General features: G+C 36.6%; 1 protein-coding gene across 11 annotated transcripts in view; it reads right to left on the reverse strand.

The window, feature by feature from the left end:
* The window catches only part of Fam184a (family with sequence similarity 184 member A), an 89251-nt gene that overhangs the window by 24561 nt on the left and 45487 nt on the right, over positions 1–19203 (reverse strand). For all 11 annotated transcript variants that reach the window (XM_070015338.1, XM_070015333.1, XM_070015339.1 and 8 more), the window contains exons 6-9: positions 18595–18717; positions 12450–12611; positions 9089–9210; positions 8541–8691 (exon numbers count right to left, since the gene is read on the reverse strand). In XM_070015338.1, the coding sequence (XP_069871439.1) occupies positions 8541–8691; positions 9089–9210; positions 12450–12611; positions 18595–18717 (558 nt within the window). The remainder of the gene's footprint in view (positions 1–8540; positions 8692–9088; positions 9211–12449; positions 12612–18594; positions 18718–19203) is intronic.

A 19203-nucleotide genomic window follows, 5' to 3' on the forward strand; every position in this document is an offset into this window, starting at 1 on the left:
CGCAGACAGCCTTAGTCATGCAAGGCAGCATTAAAACTCATTTCTTTAAAAAATAAATTAGTAAAACTGCAATAAGTGAATCAGGCTTTATTCAGCATGAGAAGAAGTATATTGTATTTCAAAAGACCAAAAATGAGCAAAGCAATGTAAAAGTGAGCTAATAGCTATAATTTAAGCATTTGGGTTAAATATGTTATAAAAATAAATACTTAACATAAAACTTGATTATTTTAAAACAAAAAAACAAAGACTCGGCATTAAAATGTCTAGGCAACCTTGATTAGCACTTTCTGTATGGGATTATATAATAGCTAGAAAGGCATTTGTTGGATAAATTGCTGTTTTAAATTATATATGCTATTTCAAGTTAACTATTGCATCATAATACTGTCTATATAGTGTCTATATAAAGCTTAAATTTTTTCAATATTTTTATCTATTTTAAATCAAATCCCTGTTTCAGAAAACAATCCTGGCTGGGTGCTGGTGGCTCACTCCTGTAATCTTAGCTACTCAGGATCTGAGGATTTCGGTTAAAAGCCAGCCCAGGCTGGAAAGACTGCAAGATTCTTATCTCTGCTTAACCACCAGAAAACCAGAAGTAAAGCTGTGGCTCAAAGTGGTAGAGTGCACTATCTTGGAGCAAAAGAGCTCAGGGACAGTACCAAGGACCCACAATAGACAAAAAATATCATCATTATATTTCAAATTCTTGCCACAGCAATTTAGGAATGAATTAGGTAATACATTCTACTAATTAATAGGGACTAATAGTTTGCAAACAATTTTAAAGGTAAACCACACTGACAATAATTATTGGCTTCTGATCTTTCTCTACTACTTCTAAAAATGTTATCAGTGGGATGTCAGTCTTTTTTTTTAATTATGAGAATACCGTACAGAGGAGCTACAATTACATGGGCAAGATGGGATGTCAGTCTTTATGCCTGTAATCCTAGCTACTCCCAAGGGCTGACAGTGGGTGATTGTGGTTTGACAACAGCTTGAGCAAAAAGTTTGTGAGATCCATCTCAACCAACAGCCGATGGCACACTCCTGTCATTCCAGCTGTACAGGAGAGGCTGAAATAGGGAGGATCAGGATTCAAAGCCAGTCAAAATAGTTTTCAAGACCCAACTGCAACAGAAAAGGCTGGGTGTGGTGGTGGGCGCCTGTTTACTCAGCTACTCAGGAAGCATAAATAGGAGAATCAAGGCCAGTCTGACTTGATAAAAAAAGTGAGACCTCCTAGAAAAATAAGCAGAGAAAAAGGGGCTGGAGGTGTGGCTCAGTGGTAGGTTACATGACTAACTAGTGAGAAGCCCTGAGTTAAAACCCAAATACTGCCAAAAAGAAAAAGTATCATTTGAAAATAATGTTTTGTTATATTAACTTCCTCTCTTTCTTTCTTTCCTTTCTTTCATTTTCTTTCTTTTTCTGCCAGTTCTAGGGCTAGACCTCAGAGCTTGGTTATTGTCTCTGAGCTTTCTCATTCAAGACTGGTGCTCTACCACTTGAGCCACAGATCCACTTCTGTCTTTTTGGTGGTTAATTGGAGATAGGAGTCTCATTGACTCTTATAAATGAAAAGGAGTATGTCAGGCTGGGTGTGCAGCTCAGTTGTAGAGTGCTAGGCTAGCACACTGGACATCTTGGGTTCCAGCCCCAGCACTACAGGAAGCGGATACATTCTTCACTTATATTTCCTGCCAAACTCTATTCTCAAGGGATAACCAGTGTTACTATTACGGTGTGCACTTTTGCATGACTATAAAGCTAGGTCTGTTTTTATACAATTGCTTATTTTCTTTTGCTTTTAAAGAGTATATCACATGTAAGTGAGTGGATGATTTTTATTCTAAATGTAGAGACTATATCTGTGTAATTTAACACTAAATTGGCTATGTCTTGTATGCAAGTTTCCTGGAGGCCACAGGGGACCTTCCCCCCCAGAGAAAAGTATTTGACAAAGTAGCTGAAACAGAGACCCCTGAAGCTGCTGTTGGAGACCCACCTCCATCTGTAGCACCAACAGCATTCACATCACTTCAATGTCAATGGCAAGGATGCTTTTCCCTGAAGCTGTTTATAGAGGGTTTTTCACAGAGCCAAGTCAGGGTAACTTTCTCAAAATGAGTACTCCAGGGATTTATTAATAAAGCTTAGTGGCTTATTTCCTTTCCTTATGTTTTAGTTTTTTTTCTCTCTTCCAAAATAGTATTCATAGAGTAATCATGGTATTTAGATATGCCCTTCTTTTTGTGCTTTTATTTTATTTTACTTGAGCTAGAGTCTTGTCAGCATGGCCTTCATCTTACAGTTAAGCTTATAGATGCCAGAATCATGAATAGCTTTCTTCTCCCTTGTCTATTAAATGACTACATAAACTTCACATGGTAGGCCCTGTTCTCTGCCCCTCCCCCTATCATTTCTTTCTAGTTAGCTCAACTCTTGGCTTGTTTCGGGAATAAATGAAGTTCCCTTAAAGACGGTAAGTACCTCTCCTACCATCAACACATGAACTGTGGTTAGGATATGAAAGTCATGATAATGGAATTCTAAGAAATTAATAACAAGTCTAAAACTTTCAAACTTAGAAAACAACATTAATAATTTCTCTGAGGCCTAGCAAATACATCAACAAAGTAAATTCTCATGTATAATGTTTGACGGTACTGAGATAGTTTTTTAAACTAATAACTTGGTATGACTGAAGAGTATAATTAAGAAAAGTAAATTGAAACTTACATGTAATTATGACTATTTGGAAAATTTTTCTTGGCAATTCAGAAAACATAAAGATCTATAGTTAATTCATCAGTTCAGAGCCACAATACCCCTTGTTAAATATCTTAGAGATATTGTAAAATATGTTTCCAATCATCCTCTCATTTTTAAGTAAAACTAATTAGGAAGCATCTATAAAGAAGAGATGTACAGATGAGTGCCAGTGCCTCTTGCCTGCAATCCTAGCTACTCAGAAGGATGAGATCTGGAGGATTTGTGGTTCAAATCCAACCCAGACAGAATAGTTCACTAGACAACATATTCAGAATAACAAGCATAGAGCAGGGCTGGAGGCATGGCTCAAGTGGTAGAGCACCAGGGTAGCGAGCTCAAAATTTTGAGTTCAAACTACAGTACTGCCAAAAAAAGTGAATATACTAACATTCACTTACTTTTTGCTTTTTTATAAAAGATGACATATCTGAAGAAAACCTTCAGTAAGCACTTAATTCTTTTTTTTGGGGGGGTGGGGGGTGCCCGGTCCTGGGGCCTGAACTCTGGGCCTGGGCGCTGTCCCTCAGCTCTTCAGCTCAAGGCTAGTGCTCTACCACTTGAGCCACAGTGCCACTTCCGGCTTTTTTCTTTTTGCTTATGTGGTGCTGAGGAATCGAACCCAGGGCCTCAGGCATGCAAGGCAAGCACTCTACCACTGAGCCACCTTCCCAGCCCGTAATTCTTACAACTATTAATTATAACATTAAATGTAAAATATGTCCTGAACCTCATGAGATTTTATAAATGTCAAATCTTTTAAAATAAAAAATCGATACTGCTTTTCAAAGGATAAACTAGTTTAACAAAAGAATTATATTTTTATGATAACCAACTAGTTAAGTAGTTCTCACAAATATTTGTCTTTCAAAGTTAGTATTAAAATAAAATTTTGTGTTTAGATGTAAAAATCTCGCTTAGGCTTATAATGACATGTACCTTTATTAGTACAATGTGGTAGATGTATGCACATGAACAAACGAGTGACTGAAAGGAGCTATGAATACTCATAAACAAAACATATCTTATTGAATGCCAAAGTGCATTTTTATGTAAGTTAAAGCTTCAAAGCAGTGATGTTTATGCAAAATCAAAAGTGTACCATGCCCTTGTGTGGAAGCAGTAAGTGTGTTCACTTACATTGTTGATAGACTTATGCAAAGCTTCACCCAGAGAGTGTCTCTGTGAGGAAAAGATCACAGGGGTAGAGGGAAACATTCAGAAATCAACCATGTGAAGGAAGAACGGATAAAAGGGGAAAGTAAAACACAGAACATTAATGATAATACACTGAAGAAAAAGCCAAAAACAATTTTAAAGAAGAAATTAGACAAAAAGAGTTAAAATATCCTCTATACTATCTGTAAAAACTGTCTGGTATGTTTGTGAGTTGGCAGATGTACCAAGGCAAACTACAGAGACTAGGAAATTTGTAAACCAGAGTTTAAAAGAGGATCATGGGAAAGAGTTATGAAAAGGGTGACATTGATCAAGATGCATTGTATTCATAATCTGACATGTTGAACTGAAAACCTTCTGTACAACTACTTGAAGAAAATAACAATGATAACAATAAAAAGATGATTACTATTGAAAGTCTACATTCCTCCCTGGAATCTCCACTATAATCATTCACAGTGTGCACCCATACTTCTCCAATGAGAAACTGGCAGATGATAGGCACACACAAACTTGACTGACTAGTGCAGTTTGGGGCCAGAAATAAATGTGAGATAAGCAATGAAACTGAAAATTTAGTAATAAATCTGGTCTTTTACTTGGGGAAAAGGAAGATGAGACACCTTTCAACTTTCTAATTCCCTTTCCTTGCATTTATTGGGCAAAATTGTTTATGATCTGGGTTCATTTTTCAGAAGGGATAAGTCTTTGGAGAAAACCTACATCCCTGCCCTTCCAATACAGAGAAAAGTGCAATTTCATTATTAACCACCTTACTTTTTACCTTCATAAAATACAAGGTGGCATTTTCCATTTTTGTTGCTAATGTGAATTTTAAGAATTCCTTTAAAATGGTTTCAATAGAATTTTATTTGCCTATTATTCCCTGGTATGTCACAAACTAAAGTTAAATTTTATTTGAAAATAACTTTTTACTAATTGATATTCCAGGGTAAAGTTTACTAGAGCTGAAAAGTTAGGTAAGAAAAAGACACTTTCTAGTTATTGCATAGCTTCTCAATCTAAATTATAATTTCTCTTTGACTTTCTAAGGAATAACATCTTAATACTAGAAGTTAATCTAAAAGGTAGCTATTTACATATAAAACATATTTTTCATTCTAAGGTATTATCCATCAGACAAAAATACACATGTTATTTAATAAATAATGTCTTTTAAAACATTTTTGATAAGTCAGAACATTACAACAAATCAAGTAAGTGCATGTTTTAGGTCCTTTATGACAAAAGCACATTTGAGCATTTGGAATCTAAATTCACATTATCATTCCTTTTGTTTACAAGTACTTGTGGACCACAGAAACATCTGACCCAAAGGGGGTAGACCTCATGTGAGCTCACAAACCATACATAGGACAGACCTGCATATAGTATGGGCACAGTTAAGGCTGCCGGGGGGGTGATGTTACTATACATATAGTCATTTTTTAATTTTTCACTTGATACTGTTTATATTCCAGAAAATACTGTAAGTACAAAATGAGCTACAGAGCTACCCAAGTGAGCAAAACCAACATGACAAAATTAAGAACAGGTAATGATTTTTTTTTAAAGCTGCTGGGAAAGGAAATGCCTGAAGGTAATATTGGGTAGACAGTAAGGAAAGACCATTTAGAAGAAATAGCATTTAAACATGGGTCCATGAAAATGCCAGGGGAAGAATATATAGCACAAACAGATGAGGCAGCATAAAGACCATGAAGCGGAAGTGGGATGCTAGACAACGATGTCTGTGGAGAAGTGTGGGTCTTTGTAGGACAAGGGAGTTCAGCCAATAATATCCATTTAGTGGAATACTCTGCTAGGCAAGGGAATGGTGTGATCTGCCTTACAGCCTAAAAGATCCATTGAGTGCTTTGAGAAAAGTGAACCTGGAGAGGAAAGATGGGAAGGAGGTCATTGTGATAGTAGATCAGATTAGTGTTTACTAGGAGACAAAGGAAATGGATAGATAGAATTGGAAAATATTTTGGAGACAGAATAAGCAAGTTTAACAGATACATAAGAGGCAACAGTCAAGTAACAGTGCCAGCGGGTCACTGTTGTGAGAAATGAAGGGAAAGAGAGTATTTTTGAGTCAGATGTGCTGTTTCACATGACTGTCAGTCATCCATAAACATATAAATTTGGGAAAGAGGCTACACCTGGAGACTTAAATTTGGAAATGACTGACTTAAGTAGATGGCATTTAAACCATAAGACTAGATAGTATCCGGGTGCTGTGGACTGAATGCCTGTGTGCCCCACCCCCAAACTCCAGTGTTGGTAACCTAACAACCAATGTGGTGAGATCTTTGAGGACATGTTTCATGTGTTGATTAGTGCCCTAATAAAGAGACTCCAAAGAGCCTCTCCTGACCTACCGTGAAAGAAAGCTCTCCATGAGCAAAGATACTCCATCTGACATAAAATATGCTAGGTCCTTGACCTTCAACTTCCCAGCCTCAAGAACTGTAACAAGTAAGATTATGGTTACAAGTGGCTTGATTTAGGGTATTCTATTGTTGTAGCCTAATCTGAGATAACAAATTGCTACCAGGAAGTGAGGGTGCTGCGCTAACAAATATCTAAAATCATAGAAGTGACTGGAACTTAGTAATGAATAAAGGTTGGAAGAATTTTGAACAGAGTGTGTGTGTGTGTGTGTGTGTGTGTGTGTGTGTGTGTGTGTGTGTGTGTGTGTGTGTGTGTGTGTGTGTGTGTGTGTGTGTGTGACAGAGAGACAGAGAGAGAGAGAAAGAGGGGGGAACAGAGAGAGAGGGAGAGAGAGAAAGAGAAAGAGAGAAAGAGAAAGAGAGAAAGAGAAATAGTGAAAGATATACTGGGGTTTTAATTTAGGCTTCAGGTAGTACAAGGTTCTGGATGGATTCTGGATTGAGAATCCATCCATCTTTGAATGAATTCTGTTGAGGGCTCAGAAAGGAAAGAGCATATGTACAAAGAAAACCTCAATCACTTCAGGTAACACTTAAAAATACTGAAAGACAGACTAGAAATATAGATGGTATTGGCTGATGGAAGTGAGTATGGTAGTGACAATAAAAGTCACTTACTATATAAGCATCTGTATTTACTGCCTTCCTCCTATGAGACTGTAAATTTGTGACTTGTAAAAGGATGTCATATACATGATTTTAACCAATTTTAGTGGGCCTCAAAGTTCACACTTTCAAAATAGAGTCAAAGTTAATTCCCCAGATGACATCTAAATGACTGTCTCCTTATTTCCTCAGTTTAATACTATGAATGAAATGAAAACAAGAAGAAAATTAGAATTAATAATTCTTTTTTTTTTTTTGGTCGGGTTGTGGGGCCTGAACTCTGGGCCTGGGCGCTATCCCTCAGCTCTTCAGCTCAATGCTAATGCTCTACCACTTGAGCCACAGTGCCACTTCTGGCTTTTCTTTTTTTTTGCTTATGTGGTGCTGAGGAATTGAACCTAGGGCCTCATGCATGCAAGGCAAGCGCTCTACCACTGAGCCACCTTCCCAGCCCCATAGAATTAATAATAATTCTATTGGTCAATAATTCTATAATAATTATTTTCTTTCTAACTCCTGAGAGAGAATAAGTTAATGATTAAGAATGTCATTCTTTTACTGGATAAGAATTCAAAGATATTCACTGATTACTCCAGGAGCACATCTTGCCTGTGACTAAAGTGTAATCATTTAAACCTAGTGTCATGGCACGTGCCTGGGCTGCCTCCTGCTTATTCAAGGTCAGCCTTGGTAACACAATGAGACTCTACATCAATAACAATCAATGAGAAATTATTAAGAAATTATCAGGCACAAATAGTCAAGCCCCAATCATTATTGGAAGACGTTGCATATATCTATTTAGGAAACTATCCTATAGAAAGCCTATCCAGATTATTTTGAAATTCATTATCATCAAAAATACAAAGATAATAGTGGATTTCTAGCATGAAATTACAAGCTGCTTTTTGCTCAAGTTCTGTACTTGCTCATCAACTGGTGATTCATACAGTCAGATATATTTAATTACTGGTTAAGCAGAAGAATGCGAAGAATTCATAAACTTAGAAGCTATATAAACAAGTAAAATGCAAACTGTTTTAATTATAATTATATATGTTTTGGTAATAAGAGGATATGACATAAGATAGGCTCAGAAATATCACTACCTTTTGTTTATGGGATGCCCCAAAGGGTAAAGTATAAGCCTCTTGTAGAGAAGAAGTAACCATCACTTTTGGTAAGTGGTTTTAGGTACTCAGGATACATTTAGTAACTATTACCCAAATGGCAACTAGTGGCTGGAAAAAACATTTTACATTTTCAAAAAAATAGCTTTCCTATTTTAGTCTCTTATGCATTCAGTTCACAAACTAAACTAAATATTTATAAATTATTCTCAGAATGTAGGACTGTGTATAAAATTATTTACCAATATGTTCTATAAGTTTCTGAATAAGCCTCCACATTTAAATGTCTAAAAATATAAAATATAGAAAAATATTAAAATACAGAGGATTAGCAAGCAGTGTTTTGTAGTATTCTCCCAAGCTAGACAATTGGGTGCAGAGTATTAGCTACCTGGTTTAAGAGATCTTCGACTTTCTTCTGCCATGAATCCCTAGCTGCATTTTTCTCTCGTTCTTTCAACTGTAACAATTGAGACATTGCTGATTTTTTATCCTCTTCATGTTGAATCCTCAACTCTTCTTGAAGTTTCAAACATTCTTGTCTATAATAAAACACAAGCATTTACTTTGTAAAGAGAATTCTTCATCTCAAGGACTATTATGCAGTGATTCACGGGCTTTTTGAACACTTACTTATTCATCTTAAAAGTCCATGGCTCAGAAAAGCTTAATGTTATAGTTAAGGACCATAACTTACCCAAGTCCACTCACTTAGCAACTTATCAATGACAGAATTGACTTCAGGTTAGTTCTCTTGCCTATCTTATAGGCAAAGAGATGAAATTCAGAAAAATCTGAATCTAAATTGAAAAAAGTAAGACTACACTCTCTGTAGCAAATCATGGAAAAATAAATTTAAAGGACTGCTAGCATGAGCTATATGACAGGAAAATTTCCTCACCTGCATGGGTAAGATTATGTTATAGGGTAGAAGTGTACCTAAGATTTTCCGTCCACTTTATCTCTAAGTCATGGGCCATCTTGTCCACTCTGAGCTTCTCTTCTTCTTTCATGGCAGCTAGAGTTTCTTCATACAGGTGCCTCTCTTGTTCTAGCTCAGTCTGGAGAACAAAAACATTTCAGTGAAGACCTGTCTTCAAAAGCAAAGACACTGCTGATGGTTGTAGAGAAGCAGAGTGCTTTTACTATGACTTGTAAAAATTATCATAGCACAATAAATAATAATGCTGTCTGTGAGAACTGTTCAAGATTATGACAGTAAATATACGTATGTTTCAGATGGCAAATGCTCTTACCTAAATAATCTTTAGTTGTAACTTATACTTTTTCAAATTAAATAATTTAAAGTCAGAATTAGTCATCTAAATAAGACCTTTCTTATCATGTATATCTAATAAGATTGACTAATGAACTATCTACACACACATCCACACAGATATTCATATTTGAAAGCATGTTATTTCTTCAAAGCTTAAGCATTTTATCTATATCCCACTGACATGATTAAAAGAAACATATAGATTTTAACTTACTGATTATTCTTATTTTATAATTCTTAGTCCATGGTCCATGTGCTTAGTGTTATGGTAGTACAATAGAATATAAAAAAATCCTTTAGATTAGCATAAATCAAGTTGCTCCCTAGAGCCATGGGGCTACACGTTACCTGTTTGGACAACACTGGCAACCATGAGCCGCTGCCGGTGGACCAGCTGTTCTAGAGTGCCAAGCAGAAGAGGAGCAGATGATAGTGCATCCTCCTATAACCACAATGCCTCCATGCAGATCACTAAACAGCTTGGTATGGCTGTTTGTGGGGGCATATTCAGATTAATAGAGAAAAGCAAATCAATACTGAAATTCTATCCAATACTGATGATTTGGCCTTTAAACAGTAACTGCTGAAAGCTAAATTCACCTAACTGTTCTGTTCCAATATTCTGATTGTAAGACAAATCTTTTTTCTACCATAGGTAGAATTAAATAGAGTAGAATTACTTAAAAGCATGTTGTGGTGTGTGTGTGTGTGTGTGTGTGTGTGTGTGTGTGTGTGTGTGTGTGTGTGTGTGTGTGTGTGTGTGTGTGTGTGTGTGTGTGTGTGTGTGTGTGTGTGTGTGTGTGTGTGTGTGTGTGTGTGTGTGTGTGTGTGTGTGTGTGTGTGCGCGCGCGCGCGCGCGCTGGTCTTAGAGCTTGAACTTTTTTACTCTAGGCTACCATTTTACCCTTCAGCCACACCTCCACTTTCAGCTTTTTGGTGATGAAGAGTCTCACAACTTTTGTACCCTTCAAACCATGATCCTCATATCTCAGTCTCCTGAGTAGCTATGAGTACAGACTGGCACCTGGCCAAAAGTATTTCTTTTACTCAATGCAAAGCACTTTGTCAAATGAACAGTTGATTATTACTATTTTCTACTATTTGATAGAACTAAATTTGAGATAAGAACTTTCAGGAAATGAAATCCATAAGCTGACAGTGGCACAATAGGTAGAGGGAAGGAAATAAAATATCTCCGGCATTTTATAAACTCTAGAACAAAATATCTTAAGTCAGGAACTTGGCTACATCAAGGAGAGAGATTTAGAAACTCCATGTACTATAGTAACACAACCTACTTTCAATCAACAGTCATGAAAAGTATTTCAATTGGAGGAGCATAATTTATTTAGTGGCATAACATTTGCCAGGCATGCACAGGCCAGGGGTTTGATCTCCAGTACTGTCTTTGCCTTCTTACTCAATGCGCGCGCGCGCGCACGCACACACACACACACACACACACACACACACACACACACACACACACACACACACACACACACACAGATCTCCAGTACTGTCTTTGCCTTCTTACTCAATGCGCGCGCGCACACACACACACACACACACACACACACACACTACACACAAACTGCAACTCTTCACAATGGTTGCTACAAAATGTAACTTATTTCCCTACTCATGTAACTGTACAACATTTTTACAATAAATATATATATTAAAAAAGAAAAAAGAAAAAAGACAAAAAATAAAAAACAAAACAAAACAATCAGTTTAACTACCTTAAAATATCATCTTCCTTTTTTTCCCAATGGGGGAAAAACTTATTAATGTAGTCTTGTCATCAATTAAACGTTATGATGTAGAATGCTACCACTGAGGTTATAGGCAGTATTTGGCATAACATTTTAAATTTACCAAACTCTATAGTATAATAACTCTAAATGCTAACTTTTTTCTTATTTTTGTGAACACTATCATATCACATAGCACCAGAGAAAGGTAAACATAATAATCTTATTTTGTCACATTTCAAAAATAAAAGTAGTATATTCAGTAACTAACACAATTCTACCTTAGATAATGTGCACAGTGTCCTTGTTTATATCCACAACTGTCCTTGTTTACATGTTTTAGAATGTTACCAGCTCTATGCAAACAAAAACAAAATTAAGAAGCTTAACAGTTACTGTTTCTGCTCTGATAAGCACTGTGCTGTAGTAAGTCTATCACATTCAATTATTACAGTAATGCTATTATTATCACCCTCCCATCCTTCATTGTGCAGATGAGGGGGCTGAGGCTTTCCCCTGAACCCTGAATAGTGGATGTGGAATTCAAACAGGATCAACACTCCAGATCACCTCTGCAGGAAAAGGTTAGGAAGGGTTCCGTGCTATTATATTCCTTGAATCTTTTCTCAACTATTTAAGCAGCTGAAAACTTTGCTTTGCTTCCTGAATGAAAAGGAAAGGCAAAAGAAAGATATATTTGCTATATATGTAAACTCCAAGTCTCACCAGTAAAATAATTTGTACATCCTATATTTGAACATATTATGGGTTGAACCATGTCTCCAAAAAGATTTCACGAAGGATTAACAGTCTGGCTCACCCCACCCTCAGAAGGTAACTTTATTTGGAAACAGGGTCAGTGAAAACAAGATCACTCCAGTAGAGGAAGCACTTAATCCAATATGACTAGTAAACTTATAAGATGACAATGTGAAGTCAGCAATTATGTGGTCAACTGGGAGGACTGCCTGAGGTTATCAAAAGCTGGGAAATGCAAAGGAGAACTCCTCCTACAGAGAGTTAAGGAGAGTTACAGAGAGTTAAGTGCCCTGCCAGTACCTTGATTTTAAACTTCTGGCTTCAAAAACTTCAAGAGAACAAATTTCTCTTCCTTTAAGTGACCTAGTTTGAAGTATTTTGTACTGGAAACTCAAGAAATTTACACACTAATTATATATCATGAGATTGAAATAAGGTTGGGGCAAAGTAGCTAAATTATATTTTCATTTTGCTGTTTAAGATGACAGTAAAATTATGCGATTACCTTGACAGTTAACAGAGCCTCCTTGGTCTCCTTTAGCCTGCCTTTAGTCAAGTCAAGCTCTTTCTGCAGCCTTCCCTGGGAATCTTGAAGACTAGCAATGAGTCCTTCAGCAGAGCCAAGCCCTTGTTCACTTTTCCTTACCATGTCTTGGAGGCGGCCAATCTGCAAGGAAACAGGGTACTTTACATATGCCTCATGGTGACAGCTCCACAGCTTCTTAAAAGTTTTCTTGAGTTGTTTTGTTACTGAATGGATGCTTTCTTCATGAACGTGGTGGAAGCACTCAACTTAGGATGATAAACTTTTATCATGGGTTGTTTTGTGAAAAGACCTTGTGTTTATGCTTTCCTTTTTCCAGGACCACCATGTAAAGAAATGGATATACCCCTCAAGTTCTTAGCTTAAAGAGAATCCTTGGTTCAATCATATAATAAATCACCAGTTGAAAGAAACTAAAGCAAGATAAAGACTATATTAAAGATTAAAATACTTTTAAAACATTCTTTTAAAATACTTTTAAAAAATTCTATTTGAGTCCAGTTTTTTGCTAACCACAAAAGAGACAGCTCTGTCAATATGGATCTTTGGTACACACAGCCTATAGAATAAGCTGTGATTTCTGTTTCCATATAAAACTTGTCTCATGAAATCTCTTAAGAGTTGAATTTCTATCCTCTTGAAATTAGGGGCAAATGGACAACTTATTACAGGGCAGATCACTGCTGTCTAATAGTAAGAATCAAATCTATGAATGCCATACTTCAAATTGTCTAGGAAAATGTTTAATTAAAAGTTTTAAAAAACAGTCCAATGAAAACGCTACAAAAATTACACTTGGTCATTTAAAAATAATACCTGGTTATTTCTCCTTACAAATATAGATATTACAAAGAAAATTATGAAAGCTTTCCAGTTCTAGTTTCTTTCTCTCTAACTCTGTCTCTCTCTGTCTCTGTCTGTCTGTCTCTCTCTCTCTGTATAATAAAATCCGAACTCAGGGCTTTTTACTTGTTAGGCAAGTGTTCTTCAATTTGGGCCACACCCCTAATCTTTTTGCTTTATTTATTTATTTTAATGCAGTCACATGTTTTTCCTGGGGCCAGCGTGGAGTGATTCTATTTAGGCTTCCTTTACAGCTGAATGGCAGGTATGAACTACTATACTCAGTGTCTATTGACATGAAGTCTCACTTTTTACCCAAGTTGGCCTTGAACTGCAATCCTCCCAATTCCTGCCTCCCCAATAGGTAATATTTCAGGCATAATCTACTTCCAGTATTTCAGTAGTAAACTTCCACTAAATATTTACTGCACAAATGAATGAGACAATTACTGAAAAATATAAACAATAGCAACTAAGAAATAAAATCTCTTTAGCATCTCAATATGTAAGTATTTAACTTCCAGAAGGTCCTCCCCTCCCCACAATAGCTTCTGTTTCTGGAGTTTTATAGTATACCAGGGTCACTGTTAGGCCATTATTGTGCCTCTGAGCCAAGAGGGCAGTTCCCTTAGGTGTGGAAGCAGCTCCAGGTATAGAGGGGGCATAAGCAACATTTACCTGTGAATCAGGGAAAGACTTCCTTTTTTTAGGGAGATGGTTCTGTGGAAACTTAAGTTGTTTCTAAATTTCTTCTGTAAACAGTGCTGAAAATGTGTCAGTACTCTTTAATTATTTGCATAAGTTTCCAACACAAAACCGAAATGGCTGAGAAAACTACTTGCCTATCTACAGCTCCCACACATGCTGCTGAGTTCCTTTCTGGCAAATTTATACAATTTTATGTTGCGCTCAGCAACTTCTGAGTGTTTATTTCTGTACTCTCATCAACTCTGTTTGGTCTCACTTAATTTTTATCACTGTTAATATGTGTAATGGAATACCATCAAAATTCATTTCATTTCTACTTCTTAAATTATGGCAAACACTAAAGTTGATTTTCATATTTTTACCCTACAGAATCATAGTGTCTATATTTTTCTTATTGCTTTGTAAACACTCTTACAATATTAAAGACATGAATTCTTAGTGGGTTATACAATTTGTCAGCTATTTTTCTCTTTTAATTCTAATTACGGTATGTTTTGATATGGAGAAGTTTTAGCTTTAATTGTACAAACATTATCTGTTTTGAATTTATATATATATATATATATTTTTTTTTTTTTTTTGGTCGGTCATGGGCCTTGAACTCTGGGCCTGGGCGCTGTCCCTCAGCTCTTCAGCTCAAGGCTAGCACTCTACCACTTGAGCCACAGCACCACTTCCAGCTTTTTCTGCTTATATGGTGCTCAGGAATCGAACCCAGGGCCTTATGCTTGCAAGGCAAGCACTCTACCACTGAGCCACCTTCCCAGCCCTCTGTTTTGAATTTATGAGTTTATTATCTTGTCAGAAAGTCTTCATTGTCCTAAGCTTGTCAAATGTGTATTTTCATATTTTACCTGTATATTATGAAATCAAATACACATTTCAATCCTTAACACATTTGGGATGTTTTTTTCAGTGTTGAGATTGAAAAAATTTAACTTTATTTTCCTCACCTCTTCCACTTATACAGAGGGTACTATCCAAATTAAACTAGGAATGTTAGAATCTATCCTTTTTCATTGAAGCTATAGAACTTTGCTCAGAGAATTCCTGATTACACATCCTAGTGTACGCTTTTCGGGCTTCATACTCTGGCTTCTAAGTAATGCATGACATCAACTCTTTTCATAGTTTTCTGATATCCATTCATCTTTGTCCTCATGCTTCTGCTGCTTCTCAATTATTATTTGTTTTCCTGGCTCTATTAACTCAGTACTGGTCCTCCCCTTCCTCACTGTATTCGTCAGCTACCACGGGTAGTCTGAGAGACTTAAAGACTTAAAGACACTGACCAAGAGTTCTAGTCTCACTAGGAACACTTCGTTTTTAGCTCTAAGCCTTAACTTTCCACTCTGTTCTTCTATGATGTCTCATGATGCATTCAGAATGAACATATCCAACTCAATATCTTGTCATTCTCATAAACTTTCCTTGCTATAATTTCTTCTTCCAATAGCAGCATCATTATCTGTCCAAATAATACTTGACTCACTTCATAAAACTTTCTAAGTTTTACTTTTGCAAAAGCCTTTCCACTCCCAGTTTGCAAAGCTGCAAATCACATCCCAGGGCCGGTCTACTGTAATAGAATCTTAAGTCGTCGATCTACGTCTGATCACCACCTCCCTTCCCACACAGGTCATCTTTCTACCACAATTCTTTTTTCTAAAACTATCACTACTGATAGTGTGGTGGCTCTTTTTAATATAAGTATCATCAGCGAAAGCCCACAATCTTTGCCTTGAACAAAATTCCCTCACAATTTGTCTTCAGCTTCCTTTCTACTATATTTCTTTGTCAAGCCCCATGTATATCTTATAATTAAGTGTAGTAATTCTCTTGGGGTCAACAGCTCCCAAAGAACATTTGGCAATGTGTGGAAGCACATTTGGTTGCTATGTTTAGATGAGTGATAGCTCTACTGGTGGGTAAATAACAAAGTATAAAATTATTAATAGTGATGAAGTAGAGAAATATTCATGGTTTGCCAAGACACTGAAACCTGTTTACCAATGACTGTACTTAACATTATTCTTCATATCCATATTAACTTTGATATTTCTATATCTGGTAAATTTCAAAGACTATCTTCCATTTCATAGTTTTGAAATCTCCGATATTATTTTCCAGGGCTTTTATGAAACTATTTGATAAAAAAATAAAATCCTCTTTCTATGGACTCAAATCTTAACAGCTGTGAGTTTCTTGATGTTTTGTTAAAGTTTTGCCACCACCCAGAAAATACCATTACTTAACAAGTGCTTCCTATATCATAAAAATATGGAAATGTTACTTAATGCACAAAGCAAATATTGACAGAATCTAAGGGGAAATTAGAAAATCAACATGGTGTCAAGTTTTTAGCAAACAACAGGACATAAAGGTCAATGTCAGAATAAACACAGAAAGAATTGAAGGAAATAGTATAAATCCTGATTTTTATGGACAGGCATGTTGTCTCTACTGCATGAAACAACTGACTGTGCTCAGAACATTTAATTTCTCTCTTGTTCTAGGTCACAAAGCTAACTTGAACACGTTCCAAAAATTACATTGGTATAAACCAGTTTCCAACCACAATGCAACCAATGCTGAAAAATAATTTCAACCTTTCACACCTCTTCCAAAAAACCGAAGGCCCGTGTCCTACTTAATTTTATGAACCTAGTATAACTTTGACTTGAAAATCATGAAAGTATAATATGAAAGAGCACAAAGCAGCCTTACTTGAACCCAGTCTCAAGAATCCTACTACAAATAGCAAACGGAATCTAGCATTTTATTTAAAAGATAATATATTTAACTAGGACATACTTCAAATATTCAAGGTTGATTTAAATCTGACCAAGTTGATTTGTATAAGGTACCATATTAGCAATTTTGAAAAGCATGATTATAACAGGTTCAGAAAACTACATCTATTCATGATTCTTTAAAATGAGACTATCATTAGTAGGGAATTTCCCTAATCTAATAAAGGGCACTTACAAAATGAAACTCTAGGGAAGCATCTTAATTAACTGAAAAATGTTGATATCCTTCCCTTTCAGATCAGGAAGCAAAACAACAATGTTTACAGTCTCTATAGACCCTACTCAGCAGAGCAGGACAAGAGAAAAGACATCCAAAAAGACATCCCAGATGAGGGGAGAGCAGAACCATATGGAAGGCTGAACCAGGCAGATTCTTGGGATCCATTCAAAGAGGCACCGAGACATTAGCAGGACTAGAAAATATAACTGAAAATATAGCTAGAAGAAAAACAAGTTGACAATACTCCTGTCAGTGAAGTTACAATATGTAGGCTGGAAGAATACTTAAACCACTTAAAATTGGAAGAGAGAACCTGAGGGATCTGAGAGGGACACACAGATGGTCAGTGAAATGCCTGTAATGGAGAGGGGACATAGCAACTAGGAAGGTCAGGGTCTACTGAGAGAGGTATGCAATTATGAAGCCAGCAGAAGATCTAGGGCAACAGAAGCCAGGCTAGGCTAGGCTCAATAAAAGCCTTGTTCCCAAAGGGAGCATTTTACAGTTTCTCTGGGCAGAGGTTTAAAGATAACTCAAATAGGGAGAGGGACTGTCCAGGGGCACTTGTGCACCTCGGTGCACATTTCGTATGGCTTCTATGGACAGAAGCAGAGTGGTAAGAAGGACTTGATGACAGTAATAGTAGTTAGGGTAGGAGGAGCTGACAAGATGACATATGTCAAGGCTGGAAGTAGCCTGAGGGAGATCACCCCACAAGCCATGGAAGGATGACAGCTGGGAGGGGTCCCAGCACATAGCCTCACCTGAGACATAAGTGGAAAGAGGAGCAAATTTTGTAACTGGCCTTTACATTATGTTATCTGCAGGTTTTTATAAAATCAAAACATGTGTGTTTATCCTGTTCTGAGCCTTTTCTTTTCCAGGCTAAAGAATATTTCATTTATTTACTTCAGAGGACAATATCTAGAAGTCACAAACTTTTTTTCTCCTTTAAAAATGAGACACAGTGTTAGAAGACTAAGATAATGTTTTGCAAAAAGGCAAAGATGCCTGGTTTCCTTCCCAGTAAGGTGACAATCTTCTTTGTTTTGCTTTTCCCCAACAACAACAACACATTTCATTCCCCTTGGTACATGTTAACTTAGTGAGTTACAACCAAATTCTTACAAAACAATCAGCGCCAACTAAAGTTCTTTAAAGATTCTTTAATTTTACTTTAATATGTTACCTTCACTAAGGCTCATTCATGTAGACAGAATCACCAGTATAAGTTACAGAGAAAGGAGTATGTGTGTGTGAATGTGTGTGTATGGTGTATGAGTGTGTATGTGTATGGTGTATATGTATTTATGTATGTGTGTATGTGTGTATATGTGCACATGTGTCCAGATGTGTCTGTGCATATGTGTGTATGTGTGTGTATGTGTGCATATGGGGTGTGTGTGTATATGGTGTGTGTGTATGGTGGATGTTTGTGTGATGTATGTGTGTATATGGTGTATGTGTGTATCTATGTGTGTATGTGAGTATATTGTAATTGATAGGCTCAAAGGATTCTTGCCTCTTGATTGGCTGTATTCAGCTTGTCTTCTAGTACGTCCTTCAGGTTTTCTAGCTCTAGTTGAAGTTGATTCTTATCCTCTTCCATATGTAGCTTTTCCTTTTTATATTGTTCCTCCAATTCCTTATGAAAGAAAATGAATTAAAAAAAATTTTTAAATACACATATTGTAGTCCTTGAAAACCAGAAGATATTCTTCTGAAGTATATTCTCCTTTATATTTTGATTATTTTTCTCATCAAATTAGCTTTGACCTTAAATAATACCAGAGCTAAAGAATGAACCTACTGGGGCTGGGAAGGTGGCTCAGTGGTAGAGTGCTTACCATGCATGAATGAGGCCCTGGGTTCAATTCCTCAGCACCACATAAGCAGACAAAGCCAGAAGTGGCACTGTGGCTCAAGTGGTAGAGCGTTAGCCTTGAGCTAAAGATCTGAGGGACTGCGCCCAGGCCCAGAGTTCAGGCCCATGACCAACAACAACAAAAACAGAACGAACCTAACTCAATTCTAGAGGCTAACATTTCATCATTGTGAATCACCTATGATATAGCATTTAAAAACTATTAAAATCCTGAGGCTATATAACTCATCTAGATTATTAAAAAAC

Source organism: Dipodomys merriami, unplaced genomic scaffold (genome assembly GCF_024711535.1).
Source record: "Dipodomys merriami isolate MVZ:Mamm:240054 unplaced genomic scaffold, mDipMer1.0.p SCAF_112, whole genome shotgun sequence".
Classification (NCBI taxonomy): domain Eukaryota; kingdom Metazoa; phylum Chordata; class Mammalia; order Rodentia; family Heteromyidae; genus Dipodomys; species Dipodomys merriami.